At 46.2% G+C, this 22,717-nt stretch overlaps 1 protein-coding gene across 3 annotated transcripts; it reads left to right on the forward strand.

Moving 5' to 3' along the window:
- The first annotated feature begins 4,779 nt into the window (after positions 1-4,779).
- Positions 4,780-21,503, forward strand: SQSTM1 (sequestosome 1). 3 transcript variants are annotated; one of them, XM_027867108.1, is made up of 8 exons: positions 4,780-5,084; positions 10,821-10,916; positions 12,465-12,733; positions 13,422-13,581; positions 13,799-13,882; positions 19,735-19,967; positions 20,330-20,519; positions 20,802-21,503. In XM_027867108.1, the coding sequence occupies exons 1-8, from the start codon at positions 4,910-4,912 to the stop codon at positions 20,957-20,959; spliced, it is 1,365 nt and encodes a 454-aa protein (XP_027722909.1). In that variant the 5' UTR covers positions 4,780-4,909; the 3' UTR covers positions 20,960-21,503. The 3 variants fall into 3 exon arrangements, with proteins under 3 accessions (XP_027722909.1, XP_027722911.1, XP_027722910.1); XM_027867110.1 differs by having other exon boundaries at positions 20,330-20,405; XM_027867109.1 differs by having other exon boundaries at positions 12,465-12,706.
- The last annotated feature ends 1,214 nt before the right edge of the window (positions 21,504-22,717 follow it).

Consider the following 22,717-nt stretch of genomic DNA (forward strand, 5'->3'; position numbering starts at 1 on the left):
ACAGTTGATAGAGTGCCTGGCCTGAAGTCAGGAAAACCTGACCCCAAATCAGGCCTTAGACACTTGCTGGCTATGTGACCCTGGGCAAAATCACTTAACCTCTGACTTGCTCAGTTTCTTCTTCAGCAAAATGGGGATAATAATAGCACCTACCTCCCAGGGTTGTTGTGAAAATCAAATTAGATAACATTTGTAATGCCCTTCGAAAACCTTACTGTGCTCTATAAATGCTATTATTATTATGTGTACATGTGTGAATGTATCTATATGTATTTACAGATGTATGTGTGTATGTGTGTATATATGTATATACACATACATACACACATATAAATGAAAGAGTGTTTTCAAGAACAAATTAGAAAAGGTTTGAGGATTGGGGCTTCCCTTCTCTAACATAAGCTGTTGCTGGGCCCCTTAGATCTGACAAAGCCCTTCTGACTTCCTCATCCACACCCAAGCCCCATTCCCAGGTTACCCCTTGGCACTCCCTGGGATAGGAGATCTCACTCTGACCCATTTTCCCCACCCCTATCCTCCCTCACCCACCTCCCACCAAATCTAAGCCAGACCCCAACGATTAAGAGCAGCTCTTGCTCCCATGGTGAAAAAAACCACTGTGGTTTATTGGAAAGAAAGATAGAGTCCAATTTGGAATGTATGTTTCATTCTTGCCACTGCTTTTACTGCTTATGTGACCCCTGGGTAAATAACAGCAGTGGCAGTAGTAGTAGTAGTAGTAGTAGCAGCAGCAGCAGTAGCAACAGTAGTGGTGGTAGTAGTAGTGGTAGCAGCAGCAGCAGTAGTAGTAGTAGTAGTAGTAGTTGTAGTTAGTAGCAGTAGTAATAATAATAGTGTCACTTAATAGGCAAGTCATTAAACCTGTGTGGGCTTTGGTTTCCTTGTCTGTAAAATGAAGTTGCCTTAGATAACCTCTGAGGTTCGTTTCAATTCTAATTCTATGACCCTAACTGGGTGTCTGTCTGTCAGTCAGCTTTTGGTGGAGGATGGCCGCTACAACCTTTCACCCAGAGGGCTGGAATCCACTGACCTCTAAGGTCCTTTCTAGCTCTAAATTCCAGCTTATGAATCTTAAAGCTGAGGAGGGGATTTGGCAGGTGATGCTTCTGGATTATGGCCCTGGCTGGAGAGCTCTGACAAGACTGGGAACTCACTGAGTCATCTTTACCCACACTCCAAGGGCCAAGGAGCAGAATCCTTCCTACCTCCCTTAGAAAGCACTAGATGGGGCTAGGCCAGGCCTGGTTGGGCAATACTCAGGGGAAAGGGATGTGGCCAAAGTAATTGAATGGGTGAAAGTAGGGATAGCCACCTTCCCTTCCCCCCAAGTTTCTGGTGCTCTCGAGAAAGTTCTGTGCCCCACCCCCAACAGAATTCCTTTCCACGGTCAGTGGGTTCTCTGGCCCTGTGACCTCATTTCTAAGTAGCTGGCTGACCTTGGGGATCCTGGACTCCGAGTCACCTTCTATTGCCTACCATCTCCTTCCTGTTCTCTTTCTTCTGAGCCTCAGTTTCCTCGTCAATAAAATAAAGAAAATGACATGTCTAGTGCCTACCTGTCAAAGTTGTTAGGAGGATCAAGTAAGATGATGTATGTTAAACTCTATAGCAATTAATCAATCAACAAGTATTTATTAAGCATCTACTAGGTGCCAGGTACTGGTCTAGGTACTGAGACTAGACAAAAAGTGAAGCCTCTGCCTTCAAGAAGCTTACATTCTAGAGGGGAAGAGGAAGACGTGTCTAGATTCAAGCAGATACAAAAGTATATATGAAGGCATTTCAGGGGGAGGCACTTGCTTCTTCCAAGAGGCGCTGGCTGGCATTTCAGCTGAGTTTCTAAGGAAACTAGAAACTCCAAGAGGCAGAAATGAGGAGGGAGTGCACTCTAGGAGTGGGATACAGCCTGGACAAAGTTGAGGAGATGGGAAATGGACCGAAGGTCAGTTTGATTGGATCACAGTAGGTAGGAAGTGGAGTTAATATCAATTAATGTTAATCGGGAAAGATAAGGCCAGGTTGTGAAGGGTTTTAAGATCTAAAATGAGGAGTTTATACTTCAAGCTAGAAGTAATAGGAAGTCACTGGGGTTAACTGAGTAGGAGAGGGACATAGTCTTAATCTTGTCTAAAATGCCTATTTTAAAATTCCCCAGTCCCTCACTCACAAGAAGTGGGACCTCCTATCTCCCTCCCCTCAAAGCCCCTGCTTCCACAGCGCCTTTAGGGCTTTTTCCCCTAAGGGAAGTTCCTGTCCACCCTAATGGAACAATTAGGGTGCATGTTCCATTCTCCATTTCAGACCTCATTCAGGTTAAAGAGAAACTGGAGCAATATTGAGGGGTTCAAGGTCCCTACAATTCGAGCTTTCTTGGAATGATTTGCATATCCTTTTGTCCACCGGTTGTACCACTGAGGAGAAGAGGAGAATCTGGGAACAAGACCAAAAATTTGGGGATCGTTTGGATAACCATGACCCCACAAAATACCCCCCAGAAACCGCTGCTGTTCCCACTAGTGACCTAGGATGGGATTATCAAAAGAGTGAGGATAGGGGAAAGAGAGACTATATGGTAATTTGCCTGTTAGAGGGCCTAAGAACTGCATTTCAAAAGCAAGTAAATTTTCAAAAAATTAAGGAAATTACTCAGGGAACCATATGATGAGGTCTAGAGGTTTAGGGAGGCTGGGACCCCAAAATCAAAACATATGAGTCCTGCCCAAAAGAATTCAACCCAAGCCTTCTTTCAGCCAGAGACAAGGTTTATTAAAGAGCCACCATATTAGCCAGACTCTTCAAGAATCTGAGCATCTGTGACCTATTGGCTAGATTGTAAGAATCTGAGCACCTTAATGGAGACAAGATGGATCTTATATACAGAAAGACTATGGGGGGGGTCTAGGAGTGGCCAAGTAGTCTTGGGGGGGAAGGGGGAGAGGTAGTCTATAAGGTAATAGAACTCCAGGGACCTGGGCCACCTGGCCAAGGAAGAATGGAGCCTAGCTAGGATTAAGGGTGGAAAGTGGCCTGGGGTCATAGGGATATAAAACAATGGAGGCCTAGGCTAGGTTAAGGGTAACAGAATTGGGAGATTGGGTGTAGGCAATAACAAAAGGCCAGTTGATAAGATTATAGCCTCAGGGGAATGCCAGAGATTTGGCCTTGTGGGAAAGCCCAAGGTTTTTCCTTTCTGGGGTCCAGATCCCAACCCCATCCAATAGACCCTGGAGGATGACTAGGGGAAGATTAATTCAATCAATCAATAAACATTTATTAACTATCTACTAAGTGCTAGGCATTGTTTAAGTTATATTGTATTTAATATTTATTATAATACATAATTTGTTTTGTTTGCATTATATGTTAATTTAAACATGGATTGTCAAGTGGCTCTTGGAGTTGGAGGAAACTGAAGAATTCCTAAATTTAACTATGAGGGACAAATCAACAATCCCCAGTCCCACCTACCTAACTTGTCTCAGAGCTCTGGCCATCAGAAAAGGCCACTGGGCTAATTTCTCCCTGGCAAACGACTAGATAGGACTAGCAAGGAAAGCTCTGGACTCCATCTGCTCTAGTTCGTTAGCAGGCAGCAGGGCCACTTTGGGGAATAGGGGAAGAAGGTGTGAGAAAGCTCCTGGATCCCAGAGGCCCAAAAGTGAGTCTTGTCCAGCCGGGCACTGCTGAGTCATGCTCAGTCAGGTAAATGTTGAGTCTGGGGAAATCCCTCAGCCTTTGGAGTTGTGAAGCAGCAGTGAAGAGCCCTCAGCACACCTGTTCTGGTCACCAAATTCTTTACACCCTATCCCCCCATCCTCCTGCATGCTAGGGGACATGGAGGCAAGGAGACCCTCATTTCTCCCAGTTCTATGTCCTCCCCCTCCCGAGAACTCAGGGCCTTCAGGGAAAGTCAGAGCTCAGATATTTCTGAAAGTTTAAAGGGCCCTTCCAAATTACTCTCTCTCCAGGTACAGAGACCTCTCTTCCCTACTCCCCTCTAGGGAATACACCTATATTCCGCTCCCGCGCCCCCCCCCCCCACTTTGTGAAACCTCTTTTAGAACATGACATCCCCTTCCCTGCCCCCTCCTTCCCAGGGACACTGATCTTCCCCCTTCCACTTCTTCAAAACCCTGATTAAAGTGACATTTCACCATCCCCATAGGCACATAACCCTCACCCCTCAAAAAACCACTCCTCCTGTAATATCCCACCTCATTTAAGGGGCAAAATGATCCTTCCTTCTCTGATTCCTCCCCAAGGATACGGTGACATCCCCTCCCATACACACATATGAACCCTCTTGTGATATTTTCCCAGGGACAGTGAGACCCTCATTATATCTCCTTACACATATGAAACTCCCCCCCTCCACTCTAATATCTCCCCAGGGACACAATGACCCCTTTGTAGTTTCTATCTCCCCAAAAGGTCATTTTGCCCACCTCTGGTACTATCTACATAGGGATAGGAGACGGCTGCTCCCCCCAGGACTCGCCCCCCCCGCCCATGTTTATCTCTCCAGTGGATGTATGATCCACTTCCGTGTGCGTGCATCAGTATAGACGTGCGTGTATGGGAGGAGGGTGTGGGGGTGGGGTGCGCAGAGCAGAGGGGCGGGCCGAGGCGCGGGCGGGGGCGGGAGTAGAAGAGGGGCGCGGGTGATCGGTAGCTTCCGGCTCCGCCCCAGCTCGGGCGGAGACTGTGCCGTCGCGTATAAGGTCGGGAGAGGGGCCGCCCACCGCCACAGCCGCGCTCGCAGCGTCTGCGCCCTTGCCGTCTGCTTCGTGCGCTCTTTGCACCGGCCGGTCGGTGTTCGGGTCCCGAGTTCAAGTGCGTGCATCTGCCCGGCCCGTCCGTTCACACGAGCACTCCGCCGGCGCTGACGATGGAGCGGCTGACCGTGAAAGCCTACTTGATGGGCAAAGAGGACGCTGCCCGGGAGATCCGCCGCTTCACCATGGAGCCGCTCGACGGCCCGGGCCGCTGCGAGAAGCTGCTCCGACGCGTGGCCGAGGTGTTCCCGGCGCTGCGGCCCGGGGGCTTCCAGGCCTACTACCGGGGTGAGCAGGCAGGGCCGGGCCGGGCCGCGGGCGGGGAGGGTGGGCCGCGGGCTCTCCGGGACCCTCGGGGCGGTGCCGGGAGCGGGAGAGTCGGCCCCCCCCCCCGCTGTGGCCGGGGGAGGGGCTCGGCGCCCGGGCCGGCCGCTTGTTTACCTGGCGCCGGGCCAGGCTCAGCCGGGCTTACGTAACCGGGCCCGTGTGCTGTGACGCAGGCAAAACTGCGGAGCCCAGGCTGGGGCCCAGCGGGCCCTCAGTTACCCTCGGAGCTGGTCCCGACCTGTCTGCCCGGTGCCCTCTTAGATTGGTGTCAGCTGACTGCCCTCCACTTAAAGCAAGCAGCATTTATTAAGCACCTACTGTGTGCAAGGCATTGTGGAGATAGACTGAATAGTCCTCACACCCCCAAGGAATTTGTTATTTGGGGCGGGACAATTATGTATGTGTGTATTTATGTATTTGTGTGTGTGTATTTATGTATTTGTGTGTGTGTGTATACGCAACACATATTACCAACTATTAATGCAATTGTATGTAACAGCATATTACATATATACTTACATATATAAGTGTATGCACAAATGAGCAATGTTTTGAGGAGGAGAATCAGTGGGATCCTCCAGTGCCTCCAGGCTTATAAAAGCTCCTGAGATGGGGGCAGTCTGAAGTCAGGAATGACTTCAAATTTGGCCTCCGAAACTTACTAGTTGTGTGAAGCTGGGCAAATCACTGCATCTGTTTGCCTCAGTTTCCTTATCTGTAAAATGGAAATAAGAATACGGCCAACCCCCCAGGGTTGCTGTGAGGATCAGATGAGATAATAATTGGAAAGTGCCTGGCACATGGTAAGTGCTATGTAAGTGTTAGCTATTGTTATTATTATCATCATTATTATTACTACAGCGTTGGCTTGGGCCTGGCAGCCAACCTGCCTTTCTGAATGCCTCAGCTTAGAGCTGGATCCCAGCCCGTGAAGCCTGCCTGGCCTGGGCACCTTTTTTTTTCCTGGTCTCTGCTGCATGAGTGCTGTGGGCCGCTTTGCGGAAGCCCTTTCCCCACCCCCAATTTTATTCCTTGGCTGTTGTGCTCTGCCCTGGGCAGAAGTTTCCAGAGCCTGTGACCATTTTCTGACTCACTGGCTCTAAACAAATTTGTAAACTAAACATTTGATGAATCCTGAAACTAGCTAGACTGCTTGTCTTTGCCCAGAAACATTGGTATAGCCAAAAAGGTAGGATAGGCCCACCTCCAGGGGCAGATACTTAGGAGGGGATCACACTTAGATCCTGCCCTGGAGGCTGGAAGGAGGCTGTGGTTTAAGTCAGTCAATCGGTAAACAAACCTCTATTAAGCTCCTAAACTCCACCTGTACCAAAAGAGGCCTCTGCCCTCAAGGAGCTCACAATCTAATGGGAAAAACTACGTACTAATAAACGTATACAAAGCAAGCTATATTCAGAATAAATAGGAAATAATGAGCAGAGGGAAGGCACTAAAATTAAGAGGGGTTGGGGAAGGCTTCCTGTAGAAGGTGTGATTTTAGTTGGGACTTAAGCCAGGGAGGTCAGTGTGGGAACAGCCAGAGAAAAGGCCTAGAGCTGAGAGTCGGAGTCAGTGCAATATCCAGGAGGCCAGTGTAGGGGAGTAAGGTGGAAGAAGACTGGGAAGGTTGTGAAGGCGTTTGAATGCTAAGCAGAGCGTTTTTTATTTGATCCTGGAGGCAATAGGGAGCCGCTGGAGTTTATTGAGTTAGGGGGAGGTGGGTTGACCTGATCTAACCTGGACTTAAGAAAATCCCTTTGAATAGCTGAATGGAGGATAGATTGGAGTAAGGAGAGACAGAAGCCAGCAGACACCCCTCTGCAGACTGTTGGAGTAACCAGGGCATGAGGCGATCGAGGGCCTGCGCCCGGGGGTGGCAGTGTCAGGAGAGAACAAGACGCCGAGGAGAGATGTTGCAAAAGTGAAATCCACAGGCCTTGGCAACAGCCTGGATGTGGGGGGTGAGAGATCGTGAGCAATCCAGGATGACTCCTAGGTTGTGAGCCTGAGAGACTGGGAAATGGTGTTGTCCTGGAGAGTAAAAGGGAAGAAGGTAGGAGACATAGGGTTTAGGGGGAAAGATGATGATTTCTGCTTTGGACTCTAAGTTTAAGATGTGTACTGGACATCCACTTCAAGATGTCTGGAAAGCTGTTGCAGATATGGAGACTAGAGACCAGGAGAGAGATTGGGGCTGGGAGAGGGAGATTTGAGAATCATTAGCATAAAGATGGTAATTAGATCCATGGGAGCTGAGGGAGGAGAGAAGAGGGCCCAGGAGAGGACCCTGGGGGACACCTGTGATTAAAGGGCAGGATCTTTTTTTTTTAGGCAATTGTAGGGCAGGATCTTTAGGAGGATCTGGGAAAGGAGGCAGAAAAGGAGGGGTCAGACGGAGGAGGAGAACCAGGAGAGGGTGGAGTCCTGAAAACCTGGAGAGAAGAGAATGATCAACTGTGTGTCAAAGGTCACAGAGAGGTCAAGGAGAGTGAGGTCACAGAAAAGACCATCGTATTTGGCAACTAAGAGACTATTAGTAACTTTTGGAGAAACTAGTTTTGGTAGAAGAATGAGGTTGGGAGGCAGCTGGTAAGAGAGGAAGTTAGAGGCTCTGATATAGAGAAATGAGATTATTGAAGTGAGGTAGAGGAGATCTCACTAATGACTTTTTTTAGGAGGTGGGGGCAGGATGGGGAGTTTTCCTAGGAAAAATGACTTCATTGGAGACCCAGGAATAGTAACTTTAGTAGTCTTTGTGACCCTGGGGAAGTCATTTACCCTGCCTGCCTCAGTTTCTTCATCTATAAAGTAGGGGTAGTAACGGCACCTACCTCCAAGGGTTGTTTGTGACAATAAAATGAGAAAAAAATTATGCAAAGCCGTACATAAATGCTAATTTATTCTCTTTGCTCCAAAGTAAGCTCTCTCTCCTGAAGCACACGTGGTTTGAATCTCCTCCTTCTGCTCCCAGATAACAAACTATGTGAGGGCTGGGCCGTATCCATACATTCAGGGTTGAATGGACTTTTTGAAGGCTCCCAGGTTGCTTGAGTCATATAGGAGGTAGGAATCCTTTGTAGGGCTGGGTAAGGGAGTGACTCAAATCTCAGTTCTTGAGCGTCAAATTCAGTGAAACCAAGGTTAGATTTTTATGATCCTTGAGCTCAGAAAGGATGTGGGAGACCGTCTAGTCTGATCCTTTTATTTTACAGTTGAAGAAACTGAGGTTTGGTGCTGGGGTAATGAAGTGACCACTGTATACCAAGTGGTATAAAGCTGAGGGATAGGATTTGAACCCAGGTCTTCTAGCTCCAGAGTTAGTTACCGCATTGCTCCTTATGATCACTAAGGTGTCTTCTAGCTTTGAATCTATGATTCCACATCTGGGATGTTGGTTGTACTTTAGGAAGTTTGTCCTAGCTACACCTGTGCAGGATTCATTGGGAAAGGGAGAGAGACTAGAGGCAGGGAGAGGTAGAAGCAAGCTCCCTGAGGGCAGGGACTGTCTTTTGCCTTTTTCTGTGTCCCCAGCACTTACTGAGGGCCTGGACCAGGGGTGGTCTGTTCTCCAAAGAGCCTCCCCTGGTTCCCTGCTGGTAGGGAGTAGATTCATCATGGAGAGTCCTTTGGTGAGGACAGGAGAGGGGACAAGCACTAATTAAGCCCCAGGTGCTATGCTTAGCACTTCACAAATATCTCATTTGATTCTCAGACCAACTTAAAGTAGGGTAAGTGCTGTTATTAATCCAATTTTGCAGATGAGAAAACTGAGGCAAACAGGTTAAGTGACTTGTCCAGGGTCACACAGCACATAAGTGTCTGAGGCTAGATTTGAACTCAGGTTTTCCTGATCCCAGGCCCAGCCTTCTATCCACTGCTCCTCTTAGCTGCCAGGGTACGAGTCTCATCCTAATCTTTCCTCCCCTATGAAAAAAAGATAAGTTTTCAACAAGGGATGGGAAAGGGCATCAGACACTAATGCTGATGAACCCTGTAAACAGCACTGAGGCATTTTTCGGAGGTAATACAGCCTTCGTTTTAGGACTGAATGTGATTTGAACTCAGATGGGGGTCAGGCTTAAAGTCCTGATGGAGTCCCTTCCTGTTAAGTGCCCACCCCCCATGAGTCACCAGTGTCCAATGGAGCCAGTTTCACATAAGGCAGTTGGACCTTCTGTGCCCCACACTTTGTGTCAAGACTTCTTTCTGCTCCAGTTTAGGCCCTAGAGTAGAGCAATTAGGAAAGTCTACCTAGCAGGTGGAGAGAGAGACTGTGTGTGTGTTTGTGTTTGTTGGTTCCCCAGGGATATCCAAGAATAAAGTTTCACCCCTGAAGGCTGTTCTGACTTGTTGGCTTCATTGTTTATTTGACATCCAGGCCTACACTTAATGCCAGACAAAGTTCTGTTCCCCTTTAACTCTTTGTCAGCCTCCTTATTGCCTTCTTCCCTTCCTTCCTCATGGAGGTCTGGACACTGGTCAGGTGGCACTGATCTTTGAGTTGATCCCTTGCCATCTCCATGTTAACAGGAGTGACTGGGCCTTTTCGGGTGACCAGTGGCTGGTGATTCCTGCCTGATCCCAGAAATACAGATCGCAGAGTTGCAGAGAAATTCAGAATGCCATCTGATCCAATCTATGTCTGAATAGGAATACCCCCTAGAGCAGGGAATAAATGGATGAAAGCATTTTCTTAGGTGCTGCTTACTCTGTGCTGATCACTGGGAATACAAATAGAAAAGTTGAGGCAGAATATGACCTCAAGGTCACACTCCAATTGGAAAGAAAAGTTCAGCTTTTGCAAGGCAGATGGAAAAGCTGGGAAGAGGGGACAAGAAGGAGAGGGGGTGCCACTTATTGGATTGGACCAGCCACCACCAAGGAAACCCATTTTTTTCCCTGGCCCTAGTGACTCCTTGACTAGGAGCAGTCACCACCACCGGAATCCTGCCCTGTTCTGTCAGGGGCTGCTCCAGCAGAGCTGCCCCCACCGAGTTGAGCCAGCCCCACTCTCATTGCCCCTCTGTGCAGTTCCCACCAGACCCAGGACACCAGATGCTGACAACATCCCCACCTCTGCTTTTCTCTTCCATTCAATTAAAATAACTCCCATGGAGCATATAGAAAAAACCCTGCACTGAAGGGGGCCAGGGGTGTGTCAGAATACATGGGTTTGATTGTTGACTCTTGTCCCTCACTACTTGTCTGACCTTTTAGTAAGTCAGTTTAACTTGGCAGAACATCAGATTCTCCATGGGTAATATGGGGTCAGTGATACTTGTACTGCCCGCCTCATGGAGTTACTGAAAGGCTCAAATGAGGTGATGGATGGAAAAACCCATCTAAGTAAACAGAAGTTACCACTGTGATCCTCTTTAGTCCTAGACCCTGTTTAAAGTTAATCCACTTTCAGCCTCCAGGGCAGGAGGGAGGAGTTTTTCCATTAGAGACAGATGAACAAAAATTCCAACCTTGATTAGGGTTGTGTGGGTGGCTGGGATTAATGGGTACATAGAGTCTGGACATGGAGGAGAGAGGATGGCCTGTGACCTTGGCCCCTGGTTACAGTGAGATAGATAGCTAGTTTCATGGAAGATAGTTTGTGTCAGGAGGCAGAATCAGAAAATAGGAAACCTTAGGCAGATGCTGCTATTGACTTTAACCTTATATTTCATTTTTATATATTTTAAAATCTAGATGAAGATGGGGACCTGATTGCCTTCTCCAGTGATGATGAGCTGAACATGGCAATGCGCTATATTAAAGAAGACCTCTTCCGGATTTACATTAAAGGTGGGAATGGGCTTAAAGCAGGGTTCTTATACTTTTTTTTCTTTTTGCAAGGTAATTGGGGTTAAGTGACCTGCCCAGGGTCACAGCTAGTAAGTCAAATGTTGAGGTCCGATTTGAACTCAGGTCCTCCTGATTCCAGGACCAGTGCACCACCTAGCTGCCCCCTGGGGTTCTCATTTCTTACAGGCAGTTGATAGTGCAGGCTGGGCTTGGAATGGGGAGAGTGCTGGGTTGGAATCTCATTTCTCTGCCCTCAGTTTCCTCATCTGTGAAATGGAGCTAATAATGCTTGCAGCACTGACCTCGAAGGGTGCTCTGAGAAAAGCTCTTTGCAACCTTTTTAAAGCCCTCTATAAGTGGGAGTAATTTCTTAGGATTATCATTACTACCTGTAAGGGGACCTCTGAGGATAGTGGCCCGGAGGTCGAATCACAGATATAAAAATAGAAGCCAGGCTCCAATTTCTTTGAAGGGACTGTGAGTCAGGTGCTATTTGTGATTACAGAGACAGCTGCCTGCTGCTTTGGGGAGTTTTGCCTGCTCTATTTTTCTTCCTCGTTCACTCATTTTTAATAGAAAAGGTAGCCAGTTCCTTCCTTTTGGATCTTCTCTATTCTACTTTTGGCTTTGGCAGAACTAAGTGTTCTTGGGACTGACGCAGGTGGATCCCAGAGACACTTTTAAAGGCTGGGATTGCATTTTAGGTGTCTCTTGAAAATTTTCCCTTTTTGGCTATCTTTTTTTTTTTTTTTTTTTTTAAACCTAAAGACAGCTGGTTTGTGACCATCCTGTTAATGAAGCTCTCTCAGGCTTTGAATAAAGCCATTGTCAGGCCTTAGTTCACTAAGGCACAAACTGCTCCCGGGGCTCTGTTCTCCTGAGTTACCTGGGGGGGGGTCTATTGGGAAAACAATCTTTCTGTCTTCAGTCCTGTAATTGAATTCTGGGATTAGTCTGATGAGAATGAGACCCAGAGGGATGAAGAAGTCTGAGTGAGAGCATGAACAGTGAGCACTTTTGACAGCTTAAATGATTTTTTAAAAAATCTTTTATTAATATCTTTAGTTTTACTTAACTTTCATGGGGAGGAGGGTGTCCTACCCAAAAGAGATTAAAAAAGAGATAAAACCAAACAAAAAAAAGGTTCACCCAAACCGTTTAGTACTGTCAGCCAGGTCTGACAGTGTAGTATTGCACACCCCAGCCTTTGCAAAGAGGGGAGGGAACCCCATTTTCTCAACTCTCCTGAGGTCAGACTGTGTTGTTATAAATTACAGCGCATTCGGTTTGGTGGGTTGTTTTTTTTTCTTTCTCTTTATGTGGTTGTCATTGGACCACCTGTTTTCCTGGTCCTGCTTACTTCATTCTGCATCAGTTCATGTAAGTCTTCCCTTGCTTCTCTATCCTCCTTAGCTCTTGAAGCTTAGAAATGTTGCATTCTGTTAAGTGATGTGCTTGGCCTGTGCAGCCATCTGCTGCCAAAGCCATAGGGCCAGCATCTTCTCGAGTGGCAAGCTGAAATCATCTTTCTCACTCTCCCCCTTTTAGAGAAGAAAGAATGTAAGCGGGAGCATCGGGAGCATCGTCCCCCCTGTGTCCAGGAGGTTCCCACGAACATGGTGCATCCCAACGTGATCTGTGATGGCTGCAATGGGCCAGTGGTGGGAAATCGCTTCAGGTGTACCATCTGCCCTGACTACGACCTCTGCAGCACCTGTGAGGGCAAAGGTCTTCACAAAGAGCATAACATGATTGTCTTTCAGAGTCCCTTCAACACCCACCTGCCTGAGGTGAGAGGCAAGCGGCCTGGAAAGAAAGTAAGGCCTCACAGTCCATCACCACCTCCCTGCCTCCCCTCTCCCCTCCTCTAAAAGCCATTGCCCACCAGGTAAATTGAGCTTGGCATTTAAGGCCTTTGCCCAGCTTAACACCAGCCTGCCTCTCTCACATTATCTAATGCTATTTAAATACTATATATTTTTTTCCCATTTATAGGGAAGGGCAGTTTGTAGTAGTGGAGAGAGGGCTGGAGTTGGAGACAGGGCCCTCCTAGCCTGAGCAATCCTGGCAAGTCATAAATAAGCATTAAGTATTTATTATCTCAGGTATTATGAAAAGTGCTGGAGATACAAAGACAAAAGTAAAGTAGTTCCCGCCCTCAGGGAGCTTGCAAGGCTGTCAAAGCAGACTTATTTGTGTGTACACACACACACACCATGCAATTTCATAAACATTAATTTAGCACCTACTATGAACCATATTACACTGTGCTGAGTGCTGGGGATATAAATAAGAGAAAGACCCCTTCCTGCCTTCAAGGAGATTATAGTTTTTCAAGGAAGACATGATATATAGATAGGTAGGTAGGTAGATAGATAAGTGTATACAAAGTAATGGTAATTTTGAAGGGGAGGGTGGGGGATGGTCAGTGATCAAAATGTGGGTCACTGAGTTGCAGGTGTGTACATAACTTTCTAATCTGGGGTTGTGACTGATGTCTTTCAGTGGATTTCCCGCCGACGCTGGCTTCAGAAGATGAGACATGGGCCTTTCCCACATTTTGGGTGGATGCCAGGCTGGGGATTCGTTGCTTCTCACCCCATGAATCAGAATGCTTCACAGGCAGAAACTATCGGGACTCCCCCCAATCCAGGAGCAGAACAAGGTCGGATGGGTTTGGGTTCTTGCTTTGCTTTTGGGATTTCCTTAATCCAGACCTCCCTGGGATCTGCAAGGGTTTAGCAAAGGAGGTGAATTATTGTTTAGCAGGGGAGGAGGGAGGAGAAAGATTTGGCCCAGTTTATGGTCTTCTGGAAATAGAACGGAATGCATTTTTTTTTTTTACTCATTGGCTCTTACTGTTTTGTTTTTAAATGCTTCAGCTAGTACCAGTTCACAGCAGGACCCCAATGTCACCTTCCTGCAGAATGTAGGTGAAAGTGTGGCAGCTGCCCTTAGCCCTCTGGGTAAGTGACCTTTATTTTAAATTATTTGGGATTTATATCTCGGTAACTTCCACAAAGGAGTTGAGGCAGCTTGTAAATTTAAAATATAACGTGGAACTGATTGACCTAAAACCAAATAAAAGGAGCAAAGGAATAGAAACTAGCAGGTAACCAACTAAGTTAAATAATTCCTGTAGGTGGGCACTGAATTTAGCCCTTGAATCTCCTGGCTAACAGGAAAATATGTTTGGTTACTTGGCTCTCATGAAAGCATGCAGATTCATCTTGAGATGCCTTTTCCTGGAAAAACAGAATATTGGGTAACTATGGGCAATAACTATAGTTTTGCAGAAGACAGGAGCCTTCTATCAGCTGTCTCTAAAAGTCAAGGACATAACTTTAAACTGCTCAGAAATGATGGTATTTCTGTTGGCAGCTGAAATCATGATGATTTGAACCAGGACATAGTTTAGTTGGTGTTGAATAAGATGGTAGATTTAGAGAAGGTTGGGGCTTTTCAGATCATCTAGTCCAGCCCTTCATTTGAAGCCAGAAGCTAGTGTCCAGAGAATTGTTGAAGAGCTAAGATTCAAGCCCAGCTTGTGTGACCCCAAGTCCAAAGCTGGGTCTCCCTCCTATACCATTTGGCCTTCCTAGTGATGTACCCATCAGATTAGTTATAGGTCCATTGTCTCTTAAAAATGAAATGTTTCTGGCAGGTGGGAGTCAGCCGTGACTGAAGGGCCAAATGAAGAGGAATTCTCTTAAGGAAGTCTTAAGAGACTAGACTTCTCTTCAGAGGGAAAGTGGTCTTGAACTTGGGACAGGCAAGGGGCTAACTTTTAAAGTAGGTGTAGATAGGACTGCAGCCTACCAAGAGGGGCTAACAAGAAACTTGAGTTTTGTATGCAGGAAGGAAGAAAACAAGCGTTTACCAAGCACCTGCTATGTGCCGGGCATTGCTGGTGTATTACCTCATTTCATTCTCAGAACAACCCTGGGAGGTAGATACTCCTGTTATCTTCATTTTATAGTTAAAGAAACTGAGGCACACAGGTTAAGTGAATTGCCCAAAATCACATGGCTATTAAGTGTCTCAGGCAAGGTTTAAACTTGGGTTTCCTAACTCTTGGGCCAGTATTCCATCCACTGTGCCAGACCTAGCTGCCTGTATTATATGGACATGTAATAGGAACTTCCCCCTCCTGTCATATTCTAGAACAGGAGTGTCTTTTTAATAACATTTTATTTTTTTCCCCAATTATGTTAAAACAATTTTTAATATTCTTTCCTAAAAGAATATCAAAGGTTTTAAGTTCCAAGTTGTCTCTCCTTTCTTCGCTCCTTTTCCCTCTCCCTGAGACAGTAAGCAATCTGAGGTTATACATGTGCAATTATGTGAAACATTTCCACATTAGTCATCTTGTGAAAGAAAATTCAAACAGTAAAGGGAAAAATAGTGTGCTTTGGTCTGTATTCAGACACCATTAGCTCTTTCTTTAGAGGTGGAATAGCATTTTTAATCATGAGTCCTTTGGGATTGCCTTAGATCACTGTATTGCTGACAGTAGCTAAGTCATTCACAGTTGATCATCATACAGTATTGCTGTTACTATGTACAATGTTCTCCTGGTTTTGCTTGCTTCACTTTGTTTGCATCAGTTCATGTAAGTCTTTCCAGTTTTTTCTGAAGTCCACCTGCTCCTTATTTCTTAATAGCATAATAATATTCCATTACATTCATACCACAACTTGTTCAGCCATTCCCCAATTGATGGGCATCTCCTCAATTCCCAATTCTTGGGTACCACAAAAACAGCTGCTATAAATCTTTTTATGCAAATAAGTCCTTTTCCCTTTTTTTTTCAATCTCTTTGGGGTATGCACCTAGAAGTGATATTGCTAGATTAAAGGGTATGTGCAGTTTTATAGCCCTTTGGGCATAGTTCCAAATTGCTCTACGGAATGGTTGAATCAGTTCACAACTCCACCAACATGCATTTAAAAACATTCTGAGGAGTTTCATGCTTCACGAGACTGCCAGAGGGGTCCAGGATACACAAAACATTTGAGAATCCCTGGCCTGAGAGGAATACCAAGATTTCAACTCCATGAACCACTCCTTCATTTCTAGGCCAAGTACTTGATGAGTTGTTACTGTCAGCCATTCACAGGGACCAGAGCCATTTTAACTCATTTCTAGGCCAAGGATCATATGAGCTGCTATTGAGGAAGTTATTGCATATCAGCCATTTGCAGATACCAGAGCCTCCCCTCTCTGGAGCTGGAGAGCCACAATTCTTTTAGCTTGACCCTTTGGTCCTCGGTTCCCCGTAGGAAAACTTAATCAGACAATGCTGTTGCAGGTGGGGAGCATTGGTGCCTAGCCCTAGGTGCCCAGTACATTGGTACATTTGCTTTGAAAGGCATCAAGCTTCCTTGTGATGTCCTGTTCCTTAGCAGGTCATACAGAGGAACTCGGGGGACCCCTTCCTTCATGGAAGGTTGAAGTCTAGTAGGACGGGCCCCTGGTTTTGAGAGAGACTTTGAATTCTAGTCCACTCTCAGCTGTCAGAAAAGGTCTTAGACTCTCTCAGGTCTGGCCTCTTCCTATTACATACTGGGGAAAGCACTTCCCCTCGCTGAGGCTAAGGGTGTCTTGCTAGAGGGAGTATCCTCCCCCTAGTTCCCTGTGCCAGTGAAATCACAGGTCCAGACCTTGTCCCACTTGGAATGTAGGATAATCCATTCTTAAGGATGGTCAACGCTGAGGCTTTCTTGGGGAATGAAATTTTTTGGGGGCAAAAGCATTTATTAAGCACTTACTGTGTGCGCCAAACACTGTGCTAAGCGCTGAGGATACAAATGAAAAAAATAACAACAGTCCCTGCTCATAAGGAGCTCACATTTTAATAGAGGTGGCAACGTGGAAGGTTTTAACTTCAAATCGGATGGATAGGGAACAAAACACCTGGTAGTAATGCTTCTCTTTTTTGGGGGCCGTTAGGGTTAAGTGACTTGCCCAGGATCATATAGCTAATGTGTCCGAGTCCAGATTTAAATTAAGCACCTACTTTGTTGTAGGCACTGTGGCAACTACTTCAGCTATTAACCCCATTTGACCTTTAAAATCCCGTTTTTCAGTTGAGGAAATTGAGGCAGACAGGGTTAAGTGACTTGCCCAGGCTCTCACTGGCTAGTGTCTGAGGTCAGTTTTGAACTCAGGTCTTCCTGCCTCAATACACAGTACATAGCCACTGCACCACTTGGCTACCTAGATAATAAGAAGTAGCATTTCTACAGCACTGTAAAATTCACTTACTTTATTTTCTAACAACAATCCTGGGAGGTGGGGACTGTTTATATTGTTTAACCTGTGTGGGCTTTTAGGTTCCTCCTTTATAAAAATGGAGGTATTGGACATGAATGGTGAAGAGGTTTGAGGGTATTGGGACCCCGAGAATGCCAAGGCAGAGTTGCCTGAAATGAATTCACATACTCAAGCCTTCTCTTAGTCAAGTGGCAAAAAGTTTATTGTAATGCTTTAGCAAAAGGGGACAAGGGTCCTTAAAGAACCTGTGGAGAAAGTGAGGACGGTGCTGGAGGTTATATGGAAGAGGGGCACGGAAAGGAATGCCAGGGATGCTAATTAGGTAATCTAATCCAGTTAGGTAATCTGAATAGGTAATCTTGTCTTTTGGGAGCAATGGATGCAAAAAGTATAGGGAGTATACCAGACGTTGAGGGACATGTCAGAGTCATGGACCTTGGGGACCTAGTGGGAAGGAGAGACTGTGGGCCAGCCAAGGACAAAAATCCTTGGGCCAGGCATTCCTCTGTCCTGATAAGAGAATGTGTTTTGCAACAAGAGAAAAATTTCTCACGGGATACAGGCCTACTGAGAAATTGGGAGGCTTCCAGAGACATGATCTCAGGGCTGGGGCCAAGCACCCCGTCAGTGGTGTCTAAGGTCCCTTCCAGCTCTGAATCTTTGATTCTGTGACCTTTTAACATCAGAATTCATGGGTGTTTGTGAATAGGGACCAAATGAGGACAGACAGCCCTTTAGGAGTAGCTCTTAGGCCTACATAGGAAACTCAGCTACTCACACCTCAGGTTCAGGGTAAAATCTGCTTCCAAGAGAAGGGATAATCATAGCTTCATTCACCCCCGTTAAGTGGGACTTTGAGACAAGTGATATCATCTTTTCTAAGCCCAATGTGTCATAACTTCCTTATAGAAGGGAGTGCTTAGATTTGGTCTCTATATTCCCTGCACCTAATACATAGTTGTTCAGTGTGTCAGTTGTGTCTGACTCTGTGACCCCATTTGGGGATTTACAGATACTGGAGTAGTTTGCCATTTCCTTCTCTAGCTCATTTTCCAGATGAGGAAACTGAGGCAAACTGGGCTGAGTGACTTGCCCAGGGTCACATAGCTAGTAAGGGTCCGAGACCAGATTTGAACTCGAAGATGAGTCTTCCTGATTCCAGACCCAGCTCTGTGCACTGTGGTGCCACCTAGCTGTCATGGCACATAGTAGAGATAGGGACTAGAACTGCATCACTAGTATAGGGAACTCCTAGGTGAAGAAACTCCCCCTGCTGAGCACATTGTTGGAGCTTAATGAATGCATTTAAACAGAACAGTAAGCCCCTTGGCCCCCCTACCAGGAGTGAGATGCCTCTTGGTTGCCTCTAGGGGCTGTTTCTCAAGGCTTGGACTTGCTCACCAAGAAGCTGTCACCAGGCATTATCACTTTAACAATGGTGGTTTGTTTGACAGCTTTGAGGTGGAGAGGGAGTTCAGGAGAAGCTGGAAGTAAAGCTGAGGATCTGGTATTCATTCCATTAGTGGCTTTTTAACTCATAAATGACCAGTCCTGGGGAGATTTGGGAGTTCATTTGAAGGTGAGAAGGTGGTGTAGGTTACCTTTTTTGAATGAGTGCTTGCCACAGTCCATAGAACCTATCTGTGGGCTGTGTAGATCAGAAGGAGGAATTTGAGCCTTTGTAAAAGCCTCCGCCCTGATTTTATTTTGCCTTGTCCTGGAGAGGTGTTCAATGAGTGCCTGTTTTGTTTTTCTTTACTCCTTTCGGAGAAAGCAAAGTAACAAGTTACAGGTTTTCGATGGTGGTGCTTTGAATAATTCCTGGTGTGTCTTCTCTCTCCAATTTGAATAATGTCTTTTCCTGGTATACTCCCTCCACAACATTTAAGCCAAACTGTGACAAGGCTGGGGTATTTGCAGCATTCTCATTCTTCTCCCACCTGAGTGGAGGAATGTGTATTTCCTTTCCTTTAGCCCCGAGGTTGTAAGCTCCTTGAGGAAAAAGAGACTGTTTGAATTTTTTTCCTAAGGTCTAGCCCAGTTGAGTCATTTCAATTGTGTCTGACTTTTTCCTTGACCCTATTTGGGGTTTTCTTTGCAAAGATACAGGAATGGTTTGCCATTTCTTTGCCAGATAACTTTACAGATAAGGAAACTGAGGCAAACAGGGTTAAGTGACTTGCCCAGAGTCACACAGCTCGTGAATGTCTGAGGACAGATTTGAACTCAGGAAAATGAGTTTTCTTGGCTCCAGGCCCAGCATTCCATGCGCTATGGTGCCACCTAGCTGCCCCTTACCCAATACTAGGTGCTTTTAATAAATGCTAATAAATTCATTGTTTAATGAGTTAATACAAATAAGAATAGTAAACTCTTTGCACCTCTAGAATATCCTCTATTCTCATGAATTCAGACAGCTCATTACAATTAATCCAAGTTGAGCTTCCTGTAATAGTGGTTTTCATTTACCTTACTGTAATCAAGAGTCCTAAACTGCTTCCTGATGGTTGTGGCTGCTTTAATACATTCCTTGGTCTTTCAGGTATTGATGTTGACATTGATGTAGAGCATGGTGGAAAAAGAAGCAAAGTGACTCCATCCTTCTCTCAGCCCAACAGTGAGAAGGGTAGCCCTCAGCCAAGCAACTCCTCATCCAGCCAGAGCCAAGCAAACTCCCAGAGCGCCGAAATGGAAATGGCGGCCCTCTCTGAGCAAATGGAGAAGGTCATCGTGGAGTCTTCCACGATGCAAGTGGATGAAAACCCACCATCCCAAGTAAGCTGAGATTCTCATCCACCTAGGTCTGAAATAGCCAGGGCCACCCCCACCCCCCCAAGCTCACTTTTATCCTCCTAATTAATTGTCTTATGTTATAAATTTGGGCATTTCTGTCCTAGTGAGCATCTTAGGATAATTTGGTCACTTACTGAAACTTTAATTCTAGCTGTGAAAGTTAGTCTCAGAATAAAACTGTGTGAAGACAAGAGCATTATTGGCTCTTGAGAGTGGTGTATCATGTTTTCCTCACATCTCAACCGAAAAGCCATGACAGCTCGGATCTGTAGCCAAGTTGATGTGTTAGCCACCGCCCCAGCTTCACGCTTTAGTCATGCATGGTTTCTCTCCTCTCCTCATAGGAACAGACCGAGACTGGTTCAGGAGGAGATGATGACTGGACTCACTTGTCTTCGAAAGAAGTGGATCCTTCTACAGGTGAACTTCAGTCCCTACAAATGCCAGAAACAGATGGTTCCAACTCCATGGACCATTCTCAAGAGGGACCCACAGGGCTCAGGGAGGCTGCTTTATATCCACATCTTCCACCAGGCAAGTGTTTTAAGTAACTCGGACTTTGTTTTGGGGGCTCCGTCTCCTCTCTTAAGTGACTGCCTTACAAAGGACGGGTCAGTGTTGTTAACTGTGGGTAGCTACAGTGGGGTCCTTCTAAGTAAGACTACCCTCCAGAGGGTACTTTGAAATTAGACAGACAGCAGTCTGCATTAATATGCGCAGATGTCATAGGTACAGGTAGCCAAGGCCCTTAGGAGAGTGTGACCAGTCTGTGTGTACACGGGACTGAATTTTCATGACTCTTCTTGTCTTTGGCAGAAGCAGATCCGTGTTTGATTGAATCCCTCTCCCAGATGCTGTCCATGGGCTTCTCTGATGAGGGTGGCTGGCTCACCAGACTCCTGCAGACCAAGAACTATGACATCGGGGCCGCCCTCGATGCCATCCAGTATTCTAAGCACCCACCTCATCCGTAACAGATTCCTGCTCTGAGAATTCCCTCACCTCGCCTTTCTGTCTGTAATCACACTTACCTGTCTCAGTCCCAGCTTCTCTGGAAATTAAGATTATCTTTGTGAAGGTTCTTAGTTCTGTGTTCAGTCATGTTGGAAACCATATCACTTCACTTTTTGTTTAGGCCATTGTGAGTGAGCCCCGGCACACCCACCTCTCATCATTGTGCCATTGTTTCAAGGGGGAAGGCAGGAAACAAAGGCTGACAGCTCACTCTGGGCATCCCTTCACCTCTTTGTGAAGGAACAGTTTTGTAAGGAGGAGAAGGGCATGAAGTCATAGCAAAAGGCGGGCTTGCCTAGTGTTTTGTTTCCATGTTCCCTTAGCTCTGGTGTAAGAGAACTCTACTGGTTCATGTCAGTTGTCTTAAAATTAAGTAGTGTTAACTTTTCACCTCTGTAACCGTTTCTGCAGTTAAACTTGTGAAGAACTAATGTTGCTTTCTTTTGGTGGAAAAAATTGCCATATCCAATGCCATTCATTCAATAAACATTTATTCAGCCTTTACTGAGTTGTTTTCACTGGGGGAGGTATGAAATTTAAGTAAAACAGTCCTTGTCCTCATGGACATCCCTATCCCCTTAAAACCATAACACACTCAATCATGTGATGGATGTGTTGAAGCGGGGGGAGGGATGGGGCTGGTTGATTAGTGATAAAAGCACAAATATTTAGACTCAGATAATTTTCTACAAATGGAAAGATTAAGTCTGTTTTAAATTTAATTTTTAGCAATGGACAAGGAATAAAGTAAAGGCTACTGTTTATGACATCATGGATCTTAATGTAGTTCCAGAACTACCCTACTTGTCTATGGTCCCCTGCCCAGGAGAACTTAGGTTCTCTTCAATGACAATTTTAAGTGGGTTTTATAATAACACACGTTAGTCCCCTTGGCTTCACCAAGTCTGTGGAACTTAAAAAAACCGGTGCCAGCTAGCCTGCTTATTTCAGAAAGAAGTCACAGCCTTTATTTGAGAGAGGTCACAGCATGGACTATTCCTGGCCAAGGCTGTAGTTTGGGAGGCTCAGAAAAAGGAGGCTTTTGACCAAAGAAACACCCAGGGTCCTGGGGGAGGGGGACTGTAAAAGAAGCTGGGAAACATTGGGCATTCCACCCAACATACAGCAGCATACAGCCCAGCAACCGAGGGAGGTCTCCCCTCATAGAAAAGAACAGCAGCATTCTAGTCTTACTAGGTAGGGTTGCCTGACAGTCCCTCCATTCCCTCCCCCTGCAGTGACAAGGGGTAGGAGAAAGACGTCGTGGGCATTTGACTTGCCTACCTTGGATCTAGCTGGATCCCTAGAGCATCTGCCGTAGTTGCTATTGAATGGTATAGGGGGTATTCAAGGAGGCCTAGAACCTGAGGGCTTGCCATGGTCAGTGTCGGCTTGATTCACCCAGCTCGCTCGTGGCTCCGAGAAGCTATAGCGAGCACAGCAGCCACACCCAGGTGAAACCAGCTCTGCGGATGGCTTGGGGGTTGAGGGTAACTGACAGGCCCCAAACCCTTTGGTTGTGTCTACCCCAAGCATGGGAAGACTTCCCCTGCTGAAATGAGCACATGAGAACAGTTTGTTCCAGCAGCCACGAAGGCAGCTGTGGAGCTCTTGGAGCTTGGTGAGACATCAAAAACCTTCAGGGTTATCCCAGGCCTTTGCCAGTCATCCCATCCTGACTTTTGTTTTGCTACTACACTTCAATGACCCTAAGAGTA

This window comes from Vombatus ursinus, unplaced genomic scaffold (genome assembly GCF_900497805.2).
Source record: "Vombatus ursinus unplaced genomic scaffold, bare-nosed wombat genome assembly UNPS02014785.1, whole genome shotgun sequence".
NCBI classification, from domain to species: Eukaryota; Metazoa; Chordata; class Mammalia; order Diprotodontia; family Vombatidae; genus Vombatus; species Vombatus ursinus.

Excerpts from the sequence above, each read along its gene's own strand:
- SQSTM1 (XM_027867108.1), top strand. The coding sequence starts at position 4,910 with ATGGAGCGGCTGACCGTGAAAGCCTACTTGATGGGCAAAGAGGACGCT. Across the intron at positions 10,917-12,464 it reads CTTCCGGATTTACATTAAAG|AGAAGAAAGAATGTAAGCGG; the intron begins GTGGGAATGGGC and ends TCCCCCTTTTAG. Across the intron at positions 13,883-19,734 it reads AGCTGCCCTTAGCCCTCTGG|GTATTGATGTTGACATTGAT; the intron begins GTAAGTGACCTT and ends TTGGTCTTTCAG.